The sequence below is a fragment of the Xenopus laevis genome, chromosome 9_10L (assembly GCF_017654675.1).
Source record: "Xenopus laevis strain J_2021 chromosome 9_10L, Xenopus_laevis_v10.1, whole genome shotgun sequence".
NCBI classification, from domain to species: Eukaryota; Metazoa; Chordata; class Amphibia; order Anura; family Pipidae; genus Xenopus; species Xenopus laevis.
Window position 1 is genome coordinate 60,693,098 of NC_054387.1, and position 19,132 is coordinate 60,712,229.

The following is a 19,132-nucleotide window of genomic DNA, read 5'->3' on the forward strand; positions in this document are numbered from 1 at the left end:
GGAACGCCGATGCGCGTTTCGCAATGTTTGCTTTGTCAAGGCGTAATGAAAATGTTCATTCAGACGCGTGGTTTAAGTTACTTCCACGTCCTACGTCACGTGACTGAGTTCTCGCGGGATCTTACCCCTTGATCGCACACGCTCATACGCTCCCACTACACCTATCGCGAGGACCTTCTGGAGTACGTGTGCCTCCCTCCTATTGGTGCCGCCGTTGTCATGACACCCACGCCATAACTCAGTGTTATATAGTACGATAAGACACCCCTGTCATTCACCCTGGTTAGTTTAATTTTTTGCATGCTAATCTTGCATTTATGATCCTAAACCAGGAGTTTCCATATAGACAGGAATGTTGAGGAACATTTTTATTTGTACAAACCACCATTGTATATGAACTAGTTAATAAGAGCAATTAATGGTTTTTATAAATATATAAATAATTTAATTAAAAAACTAGTTCAAAAATGTTCCTCTAGTTAATTTAATCAATTGAACCTTATTATTTATGTAGGAGTACCATCTTACACAGCACTGTAGCACTTTATATTTAATGAATTAAAATTCCTATTTTAGTAAGTTTCTATACCAATTAATTTTTTAGCATTGCAAACTATCCATTTAGTAATTAGTGATTAATTGGTGTATCACTCTATTAATTGGCACAATATCATTGTTTATAATGGTAAGGGGTAAATTTGTGTAAGGAGGCTCGCCTGAATTTCATGGTTTAAGATAATATAGATCCTTTGGATTTCTGAGCTCTTTATAATTAACTTATCGCACTGCACTTTATAACTTATTGCACAGCACTTTATAAATTATTATTAAGTGTTATATTCAACCTTATGTTCTGATTAGTGGTGTTTTTATAAGTGCTTACAATTCAACTTACAATTAATAAGTGTGTCCTAATTACATTGTGACTGCCTTAGTTTAACTGATCAAGTGGGGGTTCTTTTCTATTCCTTTGGAACTGTAAATAACCTGTAATCAACAGAAACACAAAACTGAAAAAGCAAAGTACAAGCAAGTACAAAGCAGAACCTGTATTCAACCGCAAAGCAAAGCAGAAAATGCAGTAAAACACTGAAAATCAAGAAAAAACAGTAATAATCAGAAATAGAAAACTGAATAAGCAAAGTCCAAAAAGTACAAAGCAGAACCTGTAGTCAACCACAAAGCAAAGCAGAAAATTCGGTAAAACACTGGAAAGCAAGAAAAAAACAGTAATAATCAGAAATACAAAACTGAAAATTCAAAGTACAAGCAAGTACAAGTACTCGACCAAAAAGCAACACTAAAAATCCAATAAAACAATGGAAATCCAATAAAACTAAAGAAAATCTAGAAATCAGTAATCAGCAACACAAAACAGAAAACGTAATTATAAAACTGCCTAGCACAAGCAATAAAGCAATAAAATATAATGAACAGTAATGCAGAACAGAATATAAAGTAAAATCACTGAAAATTGAATAATGGCAATAAAATCAATTGGACAAAATGATAATGGCAAAAAATCAAACAGAGCAAATAAGCAGGTTTAAGGGCAAGAACAATGAAATAATGGAAAAGACAAAAGTAAAGGCAAAGTAAAATTATGTGTATAGGAGCACACTTGCAAAGTGTGTATGTATAGTGTGAGTATAGGTGTGAGTATAGTGTGAGTATAGGTGTGAGTAGTAGGTGTGAGCAAAAAAAAATGTGGAAAAAGTGGGGGAAAAATAACTATGCTAAATAAAGGTGTAAATGGGTGCAAAAGTGTTACCTGGTGGCAGGCACAGCAGATCTCACATGCACAGACAGCAGGAGGATCGCAGGAGAGTCGCAGCAGGGAGGCTCCAAAGTCGTCCACGTGCAGCACAAAAGAGGGGGAGTGGCGCTGGGGGCTGAATTTAAATACCCACGCAGCAGGCACGTCCTAGTGACGTTGCTTTGCCTTTGGGGTCATTGTGGGGCTAATCGGCAATCCCCCTCCCAGCCCAACCTTCTCCACTCGTTGCCAAGGGGGTTATGAAGCTGTCTGCGGCTTTCCTTTGGAGCGGAAAGCCGCAGATGAAGAGGAGACAGTGTAAGCGCAAGAAGTTCTTAGAGCCCTTGCCTGCCAGCACGTACGCCGTACATGCTTGACAGGCAAAGTTTTAATCATAGGGATGCACCGAATCCACTATTTTGGATTCGGGCGAACCCCCGAATCCTTTGCGAAAGATTCGGCCGAATACCGAACCGAATCCAAATCCTAATTTGCATATGCATTTTTTACTTCCTTGTCTTGTGATAAAAAGTCACGCAATTTCCCTCCCAGCCCCTTATTTGCATATGCAAATTAGGATTTGGATTCGGTTAGGCCGTGCAGAAGGATTCGGCCGAATTCGAATCCTGCTAAAAAAAGCCAAATCCTGGCCAAATCCCGAAAGGAATCCTGGATACGGTGCATCCCTAATATTCATTATAAATAAACAAGTGCACGTTTGTTTTGTTATTCTTGTTCCATAATCTCTGCTTTTTCTAATTTTCCTTCTATTTTCTGATGTTTTTCTCCTGCTTTATTCTACTATGCCTTAGTCCTTTATTTTTCTTGTAAAGATTCAGTTCATACACTTGTCTTACTTCTCCTTCACATACCAGATATTTGTCTTAAACTTTCCATTGTCTGTATATATCACCCCATCACATCTGCCACTGAATCATCCACTTTTCCTTAATTGATTGTTTTTCCTTGTATTGATTTTAAAGGGATATTGTCATGTTTTTGTTCAAAAGGCAGTTAATCAGTTAATAGTGCAACTCCAGCAGACTTCTGCACTGAAATCCAATTCTCAAAAGAGCAAACAGATTTTTATATTAAATTTTGAAATCTGACATGGGGCTAGACATATTGGCAGTTTCCCAGCTGCCCCAGTCATGTGACTTGTGCTTGCACTTTAGGATGGAACTGCTTTCTGGCAGGCTGTTATTTCTCCTACGTAATGTAACTGAATCAGTCTCAGTGGGACTTGGCTTTTACTATCGAGTGTTGTTTTTAGATACCAGGGAGCTGTTATCTTGTGTTATGGAGCTGCTATCTGGTTACCTTCCCATTGTTCTTTTGTTAGGCTTCTGGGGGGGGAGGGAGTGGGGTGATATCACTCCAATTTGCAGTACAGCAGTAAAGAGAGACTGAAGTTTATCATAGCACAAGTCACATGACTGGGGGCAGCTGGGAAACTGACAATATGGCTAGCCCCATGTCAGATTTCAAAATTGAATATAAAAAAAAATCTGTTTGCTCTTTTGAAAAATGGATTTCAGTGCAAAATTCTGCTGGAGCAGCACTATTAACTGATGCGTTTTTAAATGTTTTCCCATGACAGTATCCCTTTATGGTTATGGACACACAGGCTGTTTCATAAAAACTACTACATTTAAAAATAATTTCTGCTGTCTGCAATGAGTTAATTTTTATTGGGTGACTTCCTCTTTATTTTTTTTTCTTTCTCTAGTTAGTCATATTACTAGCTAGGCATCAGATAAGGAATGACAGAGCTCAGTGTATTTAGTAACGTTGTGCAGAGAGACTGGTGCAGAGCTTTGCTGTGGGCCCTTTACAGTCTCCAATATGAATTGTCTGGAAGACACATCTCCTTGCCCTCTAAGTGAGGAGGAGAGCAGACTGGCCTATGGAGCAAAGCAGAAAGCCTTGGATATTCTAAAGGATGCCCTGAAGAAAAAGTACAGCGTTTTGGTTGAGAAAGCAGGGGAAAATACTAATTCTGTGGGAAGACTCCCATCTCTCACCCCTCACCTGGTGCACAGTCTGAGGACAGAACTGGAGCGAGTGACTTTTGTGAAAGTGGACCACCCATTCTATGCCATTTGTTACATCTACCCCAGATCACATGAGAGAAGAATATATTTGGGCCCCCAATTCTGGAAACAAGGGGAGATCCTAGGGGCAGATTCTCGTCCTGGGTTACTGATTGAAAAGGCGGCACAGTTTCTTTTTCACAAAACTCCTGGTGCGTTGCTGGTGGGACAAGGAACAGTCGGCAAGGGGCAACGACATGAACCACGTCTGCTTTCAGCCAATCAGATTCGCAGTGAGTTTGAAACGGTCTTGAAACATTGGGGAATTTACACAGATCACTTGTATTCTTGCTGCGGGGAAACAGCACGGGATTCTGTTTGTAAAGATTCTTATAGCAGGTAAGAGAAAGACGAATGTCACAAGTTTTAAAGCTCAGCTGTGTAATAGGCTCACAAACCACTTTTGGTGAATTATTTACATATAATGCACAGGGTTTTGGAATGCAGTAAATCACAATGGACAGAATTGCACTAACAAATTGCACCCATTTAATCTGCCAAATCTATTAGTGAAAGTTTTGCCTTAAAGGTACCCTAAGAAATAATTCCAAATTCTTTTCTACGTTTGTTGAACAAAATAAACTTTACTTACACTATATTTATTATTTAAATTTTGTTTCCTTCAGTCTTGAAATTATACAATCACAGCAAGCAGGCAGGAGCCATTTTGTGGACACTGTTATTAAGACAAATTGCGTATCACCCCAAAATCTTGTGTATGTACGATAATGGGGGACCTAATGACTATGCCCACTGCCCTACACAATTATAGAGCCTGAGGAGGAAAGGTGGAGAGCAGTGACATGTAGGAATTGCTGAATGGAAAGTGAAAGTAATTGACTGTGCCACTTCTAGCATAGACACAGGCATAATGGCAGGGCAGATAATATTCGATTGACATCTCAGATGTTTAAACACCTTTATGGTATTGATGTTTAAATGAAAAAAAAAAAATGTGTTCCATGTTTAATTTACAAAGGACTTTCATTATACAGCTTTTTATGTGTAAGTGACAGATCCACTTTAAAGACAAATAACACCATAAAATTAAGGTTGTGGTGTTGCTCTTGTGTAACACAGTTAACGAGAGAGGGATCCTAATAGTGTTTTGAATAGTAGCAGTAGCATAACTAGTGTGTCAAGCCCCCTCTGCAAAAAAATCTCAGAGGGGCCCAGAGCACAGTGATCCCTACATCACCACCAAGCCCACTCCCTGCCCCTGCCAGTGTCCACCCTCCTTGAACTGCCTGCCAGCCACAAATTGTCCACAAAGCAGACAATCAGGATCCTTGACTGGGGAAGTATCTCTCCCTCTCTCTCTGCACATGTGTTAGGTATTCCATTTACTTATGTTATGTATGTGTTTGGGGCCATATTCATATTATATGTACTGTGTATGGGGAGTTATATTGATTAAGATCAGTCTTCTGAGTAGCTTACACCCTGACCCAAATTATCCATATCAAAGTATTTCCTGGGAATGGAAGGGGCTGAACCATATAAGCAGGGGCGCTCCGCCAATGAGGCGAGCTGAGCCGCTCGCCTCAGGCGGCAGCGCCGGAGAGGATTCCAGGGGCGGCAAAAAGCCGCTCCTGCACATTTAAGAGCCGAATTTTCAGTTTTTAAACCGGAAATTCGGCTGTGCTATTGCGAGAGAGTGCAATTGCGATCTCCGCAATCGTGTTCCTGCCTCCCCTCTCGACAGGTAAGTCGGTGCGGGGGGGGGCATCTGGGGAAGGCGGCTCCTTCCCCAGAAACGGCGCTGCATATAAGTAATTTGTGTATGTTAGAAACGAACTCAACTGGAATTGGGCAAGTTGGGGGTTTATCTCCTCATCTGTTCAGCTTGGAGCTGTGGGGGTTCAGGTATTCGAAAACATGAATAAGGCTAGTGGCCAAAGGGGAGACTTGTCACCTGCGATTATTTATGCATTTATGCATGACTGCGGTCAACAAATCTCTTGAAAATGTGCCTCCATTAGAAATAACTGAAATCTCTGATGGTAAAACCAAGATATTGCAAAGTCACCCGAAGTTTCCTTCTGAGAGCTGCTGTAACGATCACTCACCCTGGTGGTCTAGTGGGCCGGCAGGGATGCTGGCTGCATGGTTCTTCTTCCTCCAATGGTGGTAATCACCAGGATGCGTGCGGCGAATTTACGGGTTTTATACCTCGCAATCGTCGCCAGCGCCATGACGTCATTGTGTTTTGCCGTGAACTATTGAATATTTAAAGGGGCTTTAAATCCACACTCATTGCCTGTCGTTTGGTTCTACTTAGTAGTTTCCTGCGTGCAATTCCTGTATATTCTGATTCCTGTTTTGACTCCTGCCAGCCTGACTATTCTGAATTCTGTGATCATGACCCTTGTCTGTCTGAGTATTCTGAACTCTGTAATTCTGACCTGTGCCTGCCTGACCATTCTGAAAGATCTTCTGGTTTTGACCTTGCCTGTCTGACTTTGCTTGAACTCTGACCTGGCCTGTCTGACCCTACTTGAACTCTGCCTGCACCGACCCAGCCTGTTTTGACTTCGCTCTGTCTATTTCAAGAAATGTGCTTTCCATCCAAAACCTTGCTAACGATTGTGCCCCTTTGCTCGTCCAGAACCTTCTCTTGGCTCCTCTCTTATTAAGACCTGGCGGCATCCGATTAGCCAATGGCTCCTCCCAAGGTGAAAGGTGGCTGTTAAAGACAGAAGCAAGAGCTGAGGGTGAGACCAAGGAGCCTAGCATCTGTTCTGTATTTTGGGTGCCGTTCGTGACAGGTGCGTTAGTTTTACTACAGGCAATTTTAGTTATTTCCACTGCCCTAAAGGTCGAGATGAAGAAAGGAAGCACCCGAGAGAAAGCAGCCTAGGAGAAGAGAGAGCAGCCATGTGATGGGCCTTTTGCATTTGAAGGGAGCAGGAGCTGGCCAGACTGGAATGAGGGGAGCAGGAGCCAACAGATAGCCAGAAAGAAACTATGATGGGTAAAATTTAGACTGTATAAATAAGCAGTAACTGTACATATTGTAAATAATGTTTTAGTCGAATTGTAATCGATTGATGTATTATTCAATATAATCACTTTAATTTACTCTTATTGGTGTGAATTATTTGTCTGCTTGATCAAGAGAATCGATAAACCTGGTCAAGGGGGGTTAATATAATATATATATTATATATCATAATCTTACACATGTATGAAGAATCTAGTGTGCAAGTCTATGACTATGGCAACCTCACCATATGATCTCAGCGAACGTGGTCCTCTCTGCGGCTGATAATTTAATTACTGCCTTAATTATGCCCCCCCCAGCAATGCCAATTGCTTGGGGGGGGCATAATTAAATCCCCGGGCTTGTACACTTGCACCGAGTAGTCATCCCTGGTAGTTGCTCGGCCCAGTCTGTGACCAACAGATTCGTTCCATCGACCTTGGGTACGCTTGCCAAGGTTGCTGCCGACTTCACAAAGAAAGTAAGGAAGACTTGGCTTTATTGTCTCAACAGCAGGTACAAGCTTGGGGTTCCACTCTGGTTGTTGCAAAGGTTGTAAGTATCCCAACCTACTCTACCCCTACTCCAGAACAACTTCTACCCCTGATCCTCACACTGCTAGAATGGCTACCTCCCCCTTGCTTCTTCTCCAAATTACTACTTCCCTACTACCATCCAACTTTATTACAACTTGAACAATCCATTGAAACAAATTGCATTACACTACCTTACAAACTGATTAAGGTTTTAGCCCCTTCCTTCTGACTTGGGGCAGAGCAGAGATTTATTTTCCTTTCCTAACTGATGATGCAAAACTCACAGGAGAGGCCACCAAATAATTGCTGAGACCTCGAGGCCCAACATTTTTGCAAATGAATTTCAGCAAAACAATATGGCGTTTATGGTATATGCATAGGCAAAAAGATGATAAAATGGATTTCCTTGTCCCAGAGGGCAATAGCACATGGGATAGATAATATCACACTACCCCTGCAAATGACAAAATGCACAAAATACCTTGGTAGCACAAATTCCTCAAGGACAGCAAAACACCCTATGTGCCATTGCCTTTAAAGTTCATTTTACAATGCACTACTAGATTACCATTTTCAGGCACAGATAAAATCTTATTTCATTGGCAGTGTTTTTTATCTGAAATAATTATTAATTTAATCTCATTTTCAGTTCCAGGCCATGGTTATTGAGTGAGGCAGAGAGGAAAGTGGCAGAGGAAGCAAAGCAGAGAACCCTGATGATTCTATTCAATGCTCTGGAGAAAAAGGACAGTCTATTAGTGGAGAAACCTGAGGATTTTGTTAGCCATAGAAGACTGAAAATGTGTCCCCTGATCCCCCTACACTTGGTGCAAGATCTGATCACTAATCTTCAGAAGGTTACATTTAGAAAGCGATACAATGTGAATAACAAGAACTTCTATATTCTGCCGGATGCAAATGAAATCGTTATTTATCTGAGCCCTGACTTTTGGCAACAAAATGAAATGCTGGAGTGCGGGTCCCGTCCTGGAACTCTCATTCTAGAGTTATCACATGTGTTGGGGTATAAACGTTACCTAGAAAGACCCAAAGAGGAGGGAGAAGGAAACAAAGATCCACCCCTGTTCTCACTTACAGCTTCTAATATCTGCTGGGCTTTCGAAACCTGGATGATCCATAAAGGATTTTACTATAGATCAGGGGTCCCCAACCTTTTTAAACCGTGAGCCACATTCAAATATAAAAAGAGTTGGGGAGCAACACAAGCATGAAAAAGTCCCTTGGGGTGCCAAATAATGGATGTGATGGGCTATTTGGTAGCCCCTATGTGGAGTGGCAGTGTACAAGAAGCTCTACTTGGCACTATACTTAGTTTTATGCAATTAAAACTTGCTTTCAAGCTTGGAATTCAAAAATAATCATGTTCTTTGAGGACCTTGAGAGCAACATCCAAGGGGTTGGAGAGCAACATGTTGCTCACGAGCTACTGGTTGGGGATCACCGCTATAGATCCTATTCCTGCTGCGGGGAGGAGTCGAAGGATTCTGTGTGTGCACTTTCAGATCTGAGCTCCTGTTTAAACGATATAATGGTACCACCTGAAATACCTGAAAGAAGGTAAGAATGGGTTCATATACAGTGGTGGTTCCCGGAAACAATACAAATCTTTTGTGCTTCTAGCTTGAAATGAAAGTGCATTATGTACAAAAAACATACAAAAACAGAGATTTGGATTTTAGCACTCTGTCTCTTGACCTGGTCCAAACTACTAGATGTCATAACTGTAAAACTGTTTAGGTACCTTCAGCCTTCAGCCCTTGATAAAGGGCTGGAATAGCCCGAAACGTCGCTTGGCTAGTGGCACGAATAAACATTTGAATCACTTATCGGAGTGCTGCTGAATTTTATGGTATATTCAGCCTTCACATGGTGCTGTGCATTTCTGTGCACTAAGCTTATTCTGGAAGAGGCACCATTATGTAATAAGCACATCTATGCTACATTAAGAAATTACTTTGAGTCAAATAAATGTATTAGATACACAGACATGGTAACAACACTATTTACACCGTTGCCACATGCTAGATGCCTTGTCGGGCAAGGTCCCAGATAGAAAGATTAAGATATAGAACCTCGAAATGTAAAATTTACATCGCTGGGAGTGCTGCAGATTAGTGAAAGGGGTTCAGCCCACAAGCATAAAATAACAGAGATCTAGATATTGTTAACTATTTCAGAAGCCTAAATGAACCGTGTTATTCTCTTTCTCACAATGCAGTGCTCACACTGACTGCTGCTAATAACAGTCTTATTTTATTCTTAGATCCTTCAAGACCAAGAGCATGAGACGTGAACCCATAACACAGACATCATCAGGCCTTGGAGAATGGTACCTTTTTTATAGACTATGCCACAAGTCCCCTCTCTCATACACAACTCCCCTATAAACAGGAAGGGGGGGACTCATAAACATGTACCACTTTCTTTTACCATCAGGGAAACCTCTACTAAAATCAGAGTATACAAGTGTGCCGTAGAAGTGTGTTTAGGTCAGCCCAACTCCTATAAGCATAAAAGTACCAGTAGCAGTTGTTCTCTGTATATTTCATATTTATTGGAAATATGCTTATGGTGATAACATGTTGCAGCATTACCTCCAGCATGGAATTGTGTTATGACCCACAATATTAAATGGCATATTGACCCTTAGTACAGGTATGAGACCTTTTATCCAGGTCTGTAAATTATATCTCCATACATTACATACATAGCATATTTTCTTGATACAGCAGCTTCTTGTTTTTGACACACAGCTGAACCACTGGCTTATTTCCTTAATTGGTAGTTTAAAGTTCACAGTTTGCAGCTTGTCCGAAGCTCTATTGTAAAACTGGGCATACGCAGTGAGATCCTTGCAGTAGGTCTTTACCAGATTTATCTACCAATGTGCTTAGCTAAAGAGGGAAGATAAACTCATAATGGCGACCTACAGAAACCCATTGGGAGAAGGTCACATCAGTGTGTAAACGTGGCCCTTATCCCGACAGGACTTTCATTGTATATTGGTTGGGCAAGCCACCGGGAAGGAGAAATGATGGCGCTTGGCATCTGTGAATGTTAGCGAGTGTCCAATGCCAATTGCAAAGTACAGGAATTTACATTTATTGATTGTGCCCCTGAAATAGGTTTTTGTTTTATAAGACAGGTGTTATAGAATCTACTGTATTTTTCAGCTCCAGATCATTGTTACCAAAATATTCTCCTAAAGGCTCGTTATTGAGTGAGGAAGAGAGGAAAGTGGCAGAGAAAGCAAAGCAGAGAACCCTGAGGATTCTATTTGATGCTCTGGAGAAAAAGGACAGTCTCTTAGTGGTGAAACCTGAGGATTTTGTTGGCATTCCAAAGAAAAAGACTTTCCCCCTCATCCCCCTAAACTTGGTGCAAGATTTGATCATTAATCTTCTCAGCGTTACATTTAGGAAAAGTTACTGTGCAATTCCTGAGACCTTTGAGCTACTGCAGGGTTCAGATGAAATCGTTATTTATCTAAGTCCCCACTTTTGGCACCAAAAGGAGATGTTGGGCCAAGGTTCCCGCCCTGGAACCCTCATTCTGGAGTTATCACGTGTTCTGGGGTATAAACGTTACCTAGGGAGTCCCACAGATGAAAGAGAAGAACAAGCTCAACAAGGTCAACAGAAATTTCCACTTACAGCTTCTGAGATCTGCTCAGTATTTGAAAAATGGATGTGTCACAGCGGATCTTACTTTGGATACTATTCCTGCTGTGGGGAGAAATCAGTGGATTCTGTGTGTGACATTCTGACTGGACCATCCCACCACCTACTGTCTGATAAGGAATAGTGGGTTGCCTATAACCAATCTAGAATTGTTGCACCTCCGATAATGGAAAATCAAAGTGAATAATAAATAAGTCCTAAAGCAGTAATTCCCAAACTGTGGTGCAGGACCCTGGGAGCCTAACTCCACCGCAGGGGAACAGTTTATTGGCATAGGAGGCCCCCTCAATGGCTAATGGCACTTCCACAGTGCACATTCACATGACAGGAGTCCTGGAGGCTTCAGGGAAGACACACTGTGTGTGCATGTGAGATTGTGAGGACAAGAGTGTATCTCGTGTAACTGAATGTTTCAGGTCAATTGGCTCCGGTCTGCCCCTGTGAACCTGGGAAATGGTTGATTCTTTGGGAATGAACTCATTCATAGTATCCTCCAATACTTATGAAATATCCCAGCTGAAAATATGAGCAGCATGTAGCAGTGAACTACTGTAGAGAACCACTGGAAATAGTAGCCCTGGTTTCTACAGTAAAATTGTTATGAGCTAAGGGGGGTGAACAAATAAATGTTGGACCTTAAAGAGGGATAGTTTAACCCCAAAAGCCTGAAACCCACTGACTAATGTCTTTCATATCTGTCCTGGCATTCTGAAGTACAGTGATTCTACCAAAGGTCCTGCATTTGTTCATTGGCATGTTACCTGCTGAATAACTTCCATGAGGAGGTGCAGAGCCTTGGCCTATGCAGATTTTGTAAAAGGCACTTATATAAGGTAAAGGCTTCTGATAAACAAACATGGGATTTATCCTCCTGCTCTATCAGCTCTGTGCACTTTTGGTATCGGGAAATCAATTTAAAAGTTAAATGAGCCCTAAAGCAGTGGTAATACCATTTGCCGTGTGTTAATCACTGTTCAATTAACATTATTTCATCATGGAGAGAAATAATAGATTACGTCTACTCTTTTTTGGTAAATTTATCCTGTTCCATTAGTTGATATAATATGAACACCTAAGGATATATATTGGCATATTAGCATTTATTGGAATATACCTTTTAAAATTTGGAATGTTAAATTGCTTCTGTATGCATATAGATACGTGTCCTATATGGTTCTAGTGAATAATGTTATTATGTGATATTAATATATATGTCTTAATTATTATCTGATTCGTACATTTTAATGAACCACATGGACACATAGTACATATATTTTTCACTTTTCTTTCTTTCTTTCTTTCTTTTGAACACGGAAGGATATTTGATACATAAGGGGTTTTTAATATAAAGTGATATCTATAGTGATATTGTATTCATATTTTACCAAATTATTCAAAACACATACACTAAATGAACACAACTTGAATAATTCATTTGTGCAATAATTTATTTAGTTACACATTGATACACAATTTATGCGGTTGTAATGTGTATTGTATAATTACACATATATTTCAGCATAATTATCTCAACAGTATCACTTGTATTTTAAATTAAATGAAAGTATAATTTTTCCTTTTATATGTTTTAATTATATGCACGCACGTAGCTATTTATTCATTCACACACGTGCACACAAATTACTCTGATGAAGTGCCCAGCTATGGGGCATGAAACGCGTTCGATTTGTACACCCTCCACTGTTATCCTCACATGTGTGAATAGAGCCGAAGATTGATGTTAATTGTGTCAGACTCCTGGCTTGTTCTTGATCAGCGCTCCGCAGCGGTTTGTGAGTTTGATGTAGTAGCCGGCAAGGAGTGACCGGTCTATCGCGAGAGCAGCAATCAAGCAGGACGACACACTGTTCCGGGTGAGCTCTGCCATTATCGCATCGTGAATTGAAGTCATCATGGAGACCCAACCTAAACAGCACAAGGTCCCACTTTTTAATTTTCTGATCTAAGGATGATACATCAGGGTACCTGGTTTCTATAAACAATGTTCACCCCTGTATTACAGAGCTGAACTTGAAAATCATTCATGTACAGTATAAAATAATAAATACCTATTTCTATTTCCAGATACTGCCTTTCTTCGTGTACTTGTAACGACTTCTAAATATTCAAATAGACTGGTACCTACTCATACACCGAAGAACCAGATTGGGATTAAGACCCTGGTTCTGACAAAAGTTACTTTTCTTTATTATAGGGACCTAGAAGATGAGCACCTGTGTCTTAAAACTGTGTTGTAGCCAATAATTTGTAGCAAAAACACATATTTACCAATTTTCAAAAAAGATATATGGTTTTCTGGGGTCAACTCACTGTTAAGGCATTGTATGACTCATAAAACCCAGTTTCCTTATTCTGCAGCAGTGAAAGTCTCAGTTTATGAATGTTTGTAAGCACTTATTTTATTTTAGGGGCTTTACATACCACATATTTTGGTAATCCTAAGCATATTGGCACTAAACTGTTTAGAAAACCTCATTCATATTTGTGATATTGTGTCTAAGTAGCTAAGGATATGCAGGAGATATGTTCAGAGAAGGTATTGCTGTGCCCCACTTTAAGAGCTGAATTGTTTGTATTAATTATTGGGGCATCTTTTTTCCACCTGAACAGTGCAAATCTTACTATTAATGGCCTTTTTGTATTGCTGGGTTTGCTAATACAAGTTAGAAATCTAAGTGTACTTATATTTATACTAACATGCTCAGAAGACATTAGACTTTGCAAATCCGTTGTAATTTTGAAAAACAAAATGTTGTATTTGTGTTTCTGATGTATTTCTTTGTATTATAAAAAAAAAATGTAATATTTTAAATTTAGTTTTTTTGTTTTGGTATTTAGAGCCCTAGATCTAGTCCTCCAGGGATTTCCCATAAACTCAAAAATGTAAAAAAAAAAATTTGTTATTTAATGTAAAATAGATGCAAAAATTGTCTGGCACTGAATGGGCTCATTTAAAATATTTATTAAAACAAACACACAAACCAGGAAACAAAAATAGGAGCTTTGCTGTGGGGCCCTTTCACTCATGTGCGGGGCCCGGGGGTTTGCAACCCGTTGGGCGGCGCTCATGGAGACACAGTAGGAGTGCAGTAGGGTCTGAATGGGGGCCCTGGACAGCAGTCCCGGTGGGCCACGGGCCCCCCAGTTCGACCCTGTCAACAGAGCTTCTCAATTTACTATAGCCATACACGGATAATCTGTATTATTGGAAAAATCCTTCTCTTAATTGTAAAATGCATCATGCAATTTGGCAGGACCAGCAATACTGCAAAACCAGGAAGCAGAACAGAGAGACAGGGACAAAAAGCAGATCAAGACTGCAGAACCAGGAAGCAGAACAGAGAGACAGGGACAAAAAGCAGGTCAGGACTACAGAACCAGGAAGTCCAGTTACAATAAATAAGGATAGTTCTGTTAAAATAGGCACACCCTAAGCTTACATACCTCCCAACTGTCCCATTTTCTTCAGGACATTCCCTATTTTGACAGCTCAGCCTGCAGTTTCTTACTGAAATGTCCAGACTTTCTCTTTGTTCTCCAGCACTGACTCAAGAAAAAGATACAAAGTTTCTGAAACTTAATTTAAATAAGAGGCATTCCTGCTATGAAAACTTGTGCAACATGATCATGCACGCACTGTACACAAGTTTCTGCAGGAGCTACATACTGTAAACTCACTTGAATTATGAGTAAAAATGCTGCTTTGTGGATAAAACAACACAAACCCAAAAGAAAACACAAGTCAAGTTCAAAATAGTTTGACAAATTCTCAATTATCACAGCTGTCTGCAACATTAGTTCATTTTCAGGTGACTAACCCTTTAATTTAATAATTTATTTTAAAGTAATGTGATTTTGATTTTTTGCAGAGCTGCAGTCAGTAGCACTGTGCAGAGAGACAGATGTAGAGCTTTGCTCTGGGGCCCTTTCCAATATAATGAAGCAGAGAGCAGGAGAGTAGACTTGCCTATGGAGCAAAGTTAAGAGACTTCGATATTCTAATTTAGTGCTGTCCATATTTGGGGTACCAAGGGCTGCAATGAACTGAAGCAAATTACTTTTGTGGACCACCCATTCTAAGCCATTTGTTATATTTACCAAAGATCATATGGAGAGGAGACTATATCTGGACTCATTCTGGAAACAAGGGAGTTGCTAGGGGCAGATTCGAAGATTCGAAAGGGCGGCACAGTTTCTGCTTTACAAAACTGCTGGTATGGTGCCGGTAGAACACAGGACAGTTATGCAGGGGCAATGCCATAAACCGCAGTGAGTTTGAAGTGGTTTTAAAAGATCTGGGAATTAACACATATCACTTTTGGGGAAACAGCACAGGATTCTGTTTGTGACGATTTTTATAGCAGGTGAGTGAATGGCGAATGTATGGGACTTAACTGCTCAACTGCGTAATAGACTCACACTGACACTAATCACTTATACAAACATTGATAAAATATATATTCACTGTGCTTTCCCTGTTCATAATCTTGCTTTCATAGCTAATATTATAGGTTGTTCAGCAGGCCCGGACTGGCAATCTGTGAGTTCTGGCAAATGCCAGAGGGGCTGCTATAAGGTCCCATAGAAAGTCAGTATTCAGTGGGCTGGTGGGGGCTGTTTGGGCCTCTATGTGGGCTGATTGGGCCTCTGTGTACCTGAAATTCCAGGGTTTATTTTAATTCTCAGTCCGGAACCTGTTGTTCACCTTTAAATTAACTTTTAGTATGAGATAGAGAGCGATATTTTGATACGCTTTGCAGTTGGTCTTCGTTGTTTATTATTTGTGGCTTTTGAATTATTTAGCTCTTTGTTAAGCTGCTCTTCAGCTTGACATTTCAGCAGCTATCTGGTTGCTAGGGTCCAAATTACCCTAGCAACAGGCAGAGCCGGGCCAACCCGGCCAGGCGCCCTAGGCAACCTGGCCGGCCGCGGCGCCAGCTTAGTGCCTGCTCAATCGCACATGCGCGAAAGTACTCGCCAGCGCGCATGCATGAAATTACGCGCCAATGTGCATGCGCGCAAGCGAATTCAACCGCAAATTACCAGCGGCAGCCAGGGAGACACAGGACCGGACATGAGGTAGGCGAAAGAGCAGGTACGTGCCTGGCGCCCCCTCATCTTTGCGCCCTAGGCACGTGCCTACTCTGTCTTCCCCTAGTTCTGGCCCTGCAACCAGGTAGTGGTTTCAATGTGAGACTTGAATATGAATAGGAGAGGACCTGAACAGAAAGACAAGTAACAAAAAATAACAATAAAATCGTAGTCTCACAGAGTATCAGTTTATGGGATAGGGGGTCAATGACCCCCATTTGCAAGCTGGAAGGAAAAGGTAAACAATTCAAAACTATAACAAATAAAGAATGAAGACTAAGGAACAGCTATTATCTGGTCATTTTATAACATACTAAAACTTGTAAAGGGGAACCACCCTGTTCAATGAGATAAGGAGGCGTTTGAATACTCATGAACCCACCCTTACTGTATACAATTATAACTGATAAGATCAGTAAGTCTCTGAGATATGCAGTTTAAAGGGGAATTTCACTTTTATTGGCAAAACTGTAATAACGCATAAAGAAATGTGTTCGATTCTTCCATAACCTGACAAATTAGTGTCTAAAATGGTCATGTATTGGGGGGGGCCACAAAATGGGCATGGTCAAAAATACAATATTCAAATGTAGGGAGGTATGGAATAGGTAGTCCACTTTCACAAAAGTCACTTGCTCCAGTTCATTTCTCAGACTGTGCACCAGGTGAGGGGTGAGAAACGGGCTCCATCCCACAAAATTAGCATTTTCCCCTGCATTCTCCATCAAAACGCTGTCCCTTTTTGTTTTGTTTCTGCCCTAATCTTGCCCTACATCTGCTGCTGTGATCCAAATATCTCAACCACAAGAGCCCTGGCCAGTGGCCCAGTTACTGCAGCTTGTGCACCCCACTTGCCTGGTGCATGGCTAATGTTTCTGTTCTGTTCTGTAATTGTATCTTTTCATACAATTCACACGAGTTCTCTTGCGTTTAGGTGCTGAGTTCCTTTAAATGTGAAATGATTAAAGGGCGGGGACACATGGGAAACAGAAACTGCTGTAGCTCTGACTCAGGAAAGTGAAACTAAATGTGAACTACAAACCTTTGCAACCACAGTAAATAGTATCCAATTCATGCATGAGTTCTCTTGTGTTTAGATACTGAGTTCCTTTAAATGTGAAATGATCAGAGGGCAGGGACACATGGGAAACAGAAACTTCTGAAGCTCTGCCTTTTTCACACCAGGAAAGGGAAACTACATGTGAACTACAGAACTTTGTAACCACAGTAAATATTATCCATAGGATGATTATACTGGGAATAACACAAGTACAGGTATAGGACCGGCTATCCAGAATGCTCATGACCAGGGGCTTTCCGGATAATGGATCTTTCTGTAAATTGGATCTTCATACCTTAAGTCTACTATAAAATGATTTAAACATTAAATAAACCAAATAGGCTGGTTCTGCTTCCAACAAGGATTAATTATATCTTAGTTTGGATCAAGTACAAGGTACTGTTTTATTATTATAGAGAAAAAGGAAATCATGTTTAAAAATGTGGATTATTCGGATAAAATGGAGTCTATAAGAGACAGCCTTTCTGTAATTTGGAGCATTCTGGATAATGGGTTTCCGGATAATGGATCCCACACCTGTACTGCATTCTCATCTGTGTCTGAATATTACCTGCCCACTTAGACTATATATAAGCTCTGCAGGTTAGAGAGTTCCTTTCTTTTGTATCTCGTAGCACTTCCCCTTAATCTGATGTACCTGTATACAACGGCGGGCCAAGCCGAGTGGGTGCCTTTTGCAACCCAGCCAACTATGTTGCCACCCCTCCGTTCCAGCCCTGCCTGTATATGTATTCCTATATTATTGTGTATATATATATATATATATATATATATATATATATATATATATATATATATATAAAATAAAACACAATAAACTGCAGCTCATCCCTTTTTATTGGGTGCATGTGGGTGAGGCTTGATAAACAGGGGTTAACCTTTGTGTAATATATATATATATATATATATATTGTACCAGCTGATCTGGGTAGCCTTGCAATTTCTGGGTGCGTAAAAAAGCCTGGTACAAAGCACAGAGAAAATAACAGTAACATTGACATCAAGCATAATTTTTACCAGCCAGTAAACCCTACTAAACCCCTTGTTTAAAGTGCACAACATATAAATGAAAGTCTGGGCTTAATTGTTGTGTACACTTTATGCCGATATATGTATGTCACTTGTGGACTTGCATTAATGAAATCCATTGCCATCCTTTAATGTGAAGATGTAGGGTATTACCAGTGCCCAGAATTCTCCACTTGGGTAAAATTGGCCAAAAAACAAGTAAGGGTGACCAACTTTCTGGTTCTTAGGATACAATTCCCTAGGTCTTTAACTGGGCCGTAGAGCTGCAGTGTCTATAGTGCCCTATAGAAACAACAATAAACAGCAAACAAGTAACATTCTTGTTGCTAATTAAAAATACACATTCATAGTTAACCCTTCTCACAATCATACTTCTGTAACACAAAAACGAATTCTTGAAGAGCAACCATTGTGACAACACATTTGCATACCTCCCAACATTTTGGAAGTAAAAAGAGGGACAAAAATTCTTTTTCCGCAAGTAGCGCAGCAATTTTTTGACCACACCCCTTTCTGTGGTCACACCCCCTAATTACCATGTTTGTTTTACAAAATTTGGCAGGTTATGAAAGTTTGAAAATATTTCTCCTTATCTAAACTGTGTTTTTGTGTCTCAAAATTGTTACAAAGTATCTTATTTGCACCTGTTAGCTGTTCTGGGCTCTCTGTTAAAAGCCAATTAAGTGAGAAACTTTGTTTCTTTTTCTGGCTGTTCAGTGCATGGAAAAGAGGGACTTTCCAGTACAAATGAGGGACAGCGGGTTCAGCTGTCAAAAGAGGGACTGTCCTTCCGAAAAAAGGGACAGTTGGGAGGTATGCATTTGAATGCTAGGCATACATT

General features: G+C 40.4%; 2 protein-coding genes across 2 annotated transcripts; both read left to right on the top strand.

Moving 5' to 3' along the window:
- The first annotated feature begins 3,508 nt into the window (after positions 1-3,508).
- On the top strand, positions 3,509-8,582 carry LOC121398293. Its single transcript, XM_041577349.1, has 2 exons — positions 3,509-4,188; positions 8,018-8,582. Exons 1-2 carry the CDS (start codon positions 3,602-3,604, stop codon positions 8,553-8,555), a joined length of 1,125 nt encoding a protein of 374 aa, XP_041433283.1. The 5' UTR covers positions 3,509-3,601; the 3' UTR covers positions 8,556-8,582.
- A 200-nt stretch (positions 8,583-8,782) lies between these two features.
- LOC121398175 lies at positions 8,783-12,118 on the top strand. The gene is made up of 3 exons (XM_041576972.1): positions 8,783-8,946; positions 9,653-9,718; positions 10,563-12,118. Exons 1-3 carry the CDS (start codon positions 8,918-8,920, stop codon positions 11,191-11,193), a joined length of 726 nt encoding a protein of 241 aa, XP_041432906.1. The 5' UTR covers positions 8,783-8,917; the 3' UTR covers positions 11,194-12,118.
- The last annotated feature ends 7,014 nt before the right edge of the window (positions 12,119-19,132 follow it).

Bases quoted from the DNA above. Each gene is read 5' to 3' on its own strand.
- LOC121398293 (XM_041577349.1), top strand. From the start codon at position 3,602: ATGAATTGTCTGGAAGACACATCTCCTTGCCCTCTAAGTGAGGAGGAG. The intron at 4,189-8,017 runs GTAAGAGAAAGA...TCTCATTTTCAG, and splicing joins TGTAAAGATTCTTATAGCAG to TTCCAGGCCATGGTTATTGA.
- LOC121398175 (XM_041576972.1), top strand. From the start codon at position 8,918: ATGGTACCACCTGAAATACCTGAAAGAAG. The intron at 8,947-9,652 runs GTAAGAATGGGT...TTTTATTCTTAG, and splicing joins CCTGAAATACCTGAAAGAAG to ATCCTTCAAGACCAAGAGCA. The intron at 9,719-10,562 runs GTACCTTTTTTA...TGTATTTTTCAG, and splicing joins TCATCAGGCCTTGGAGAATG to CTCCAGATCATTGTTACCAA.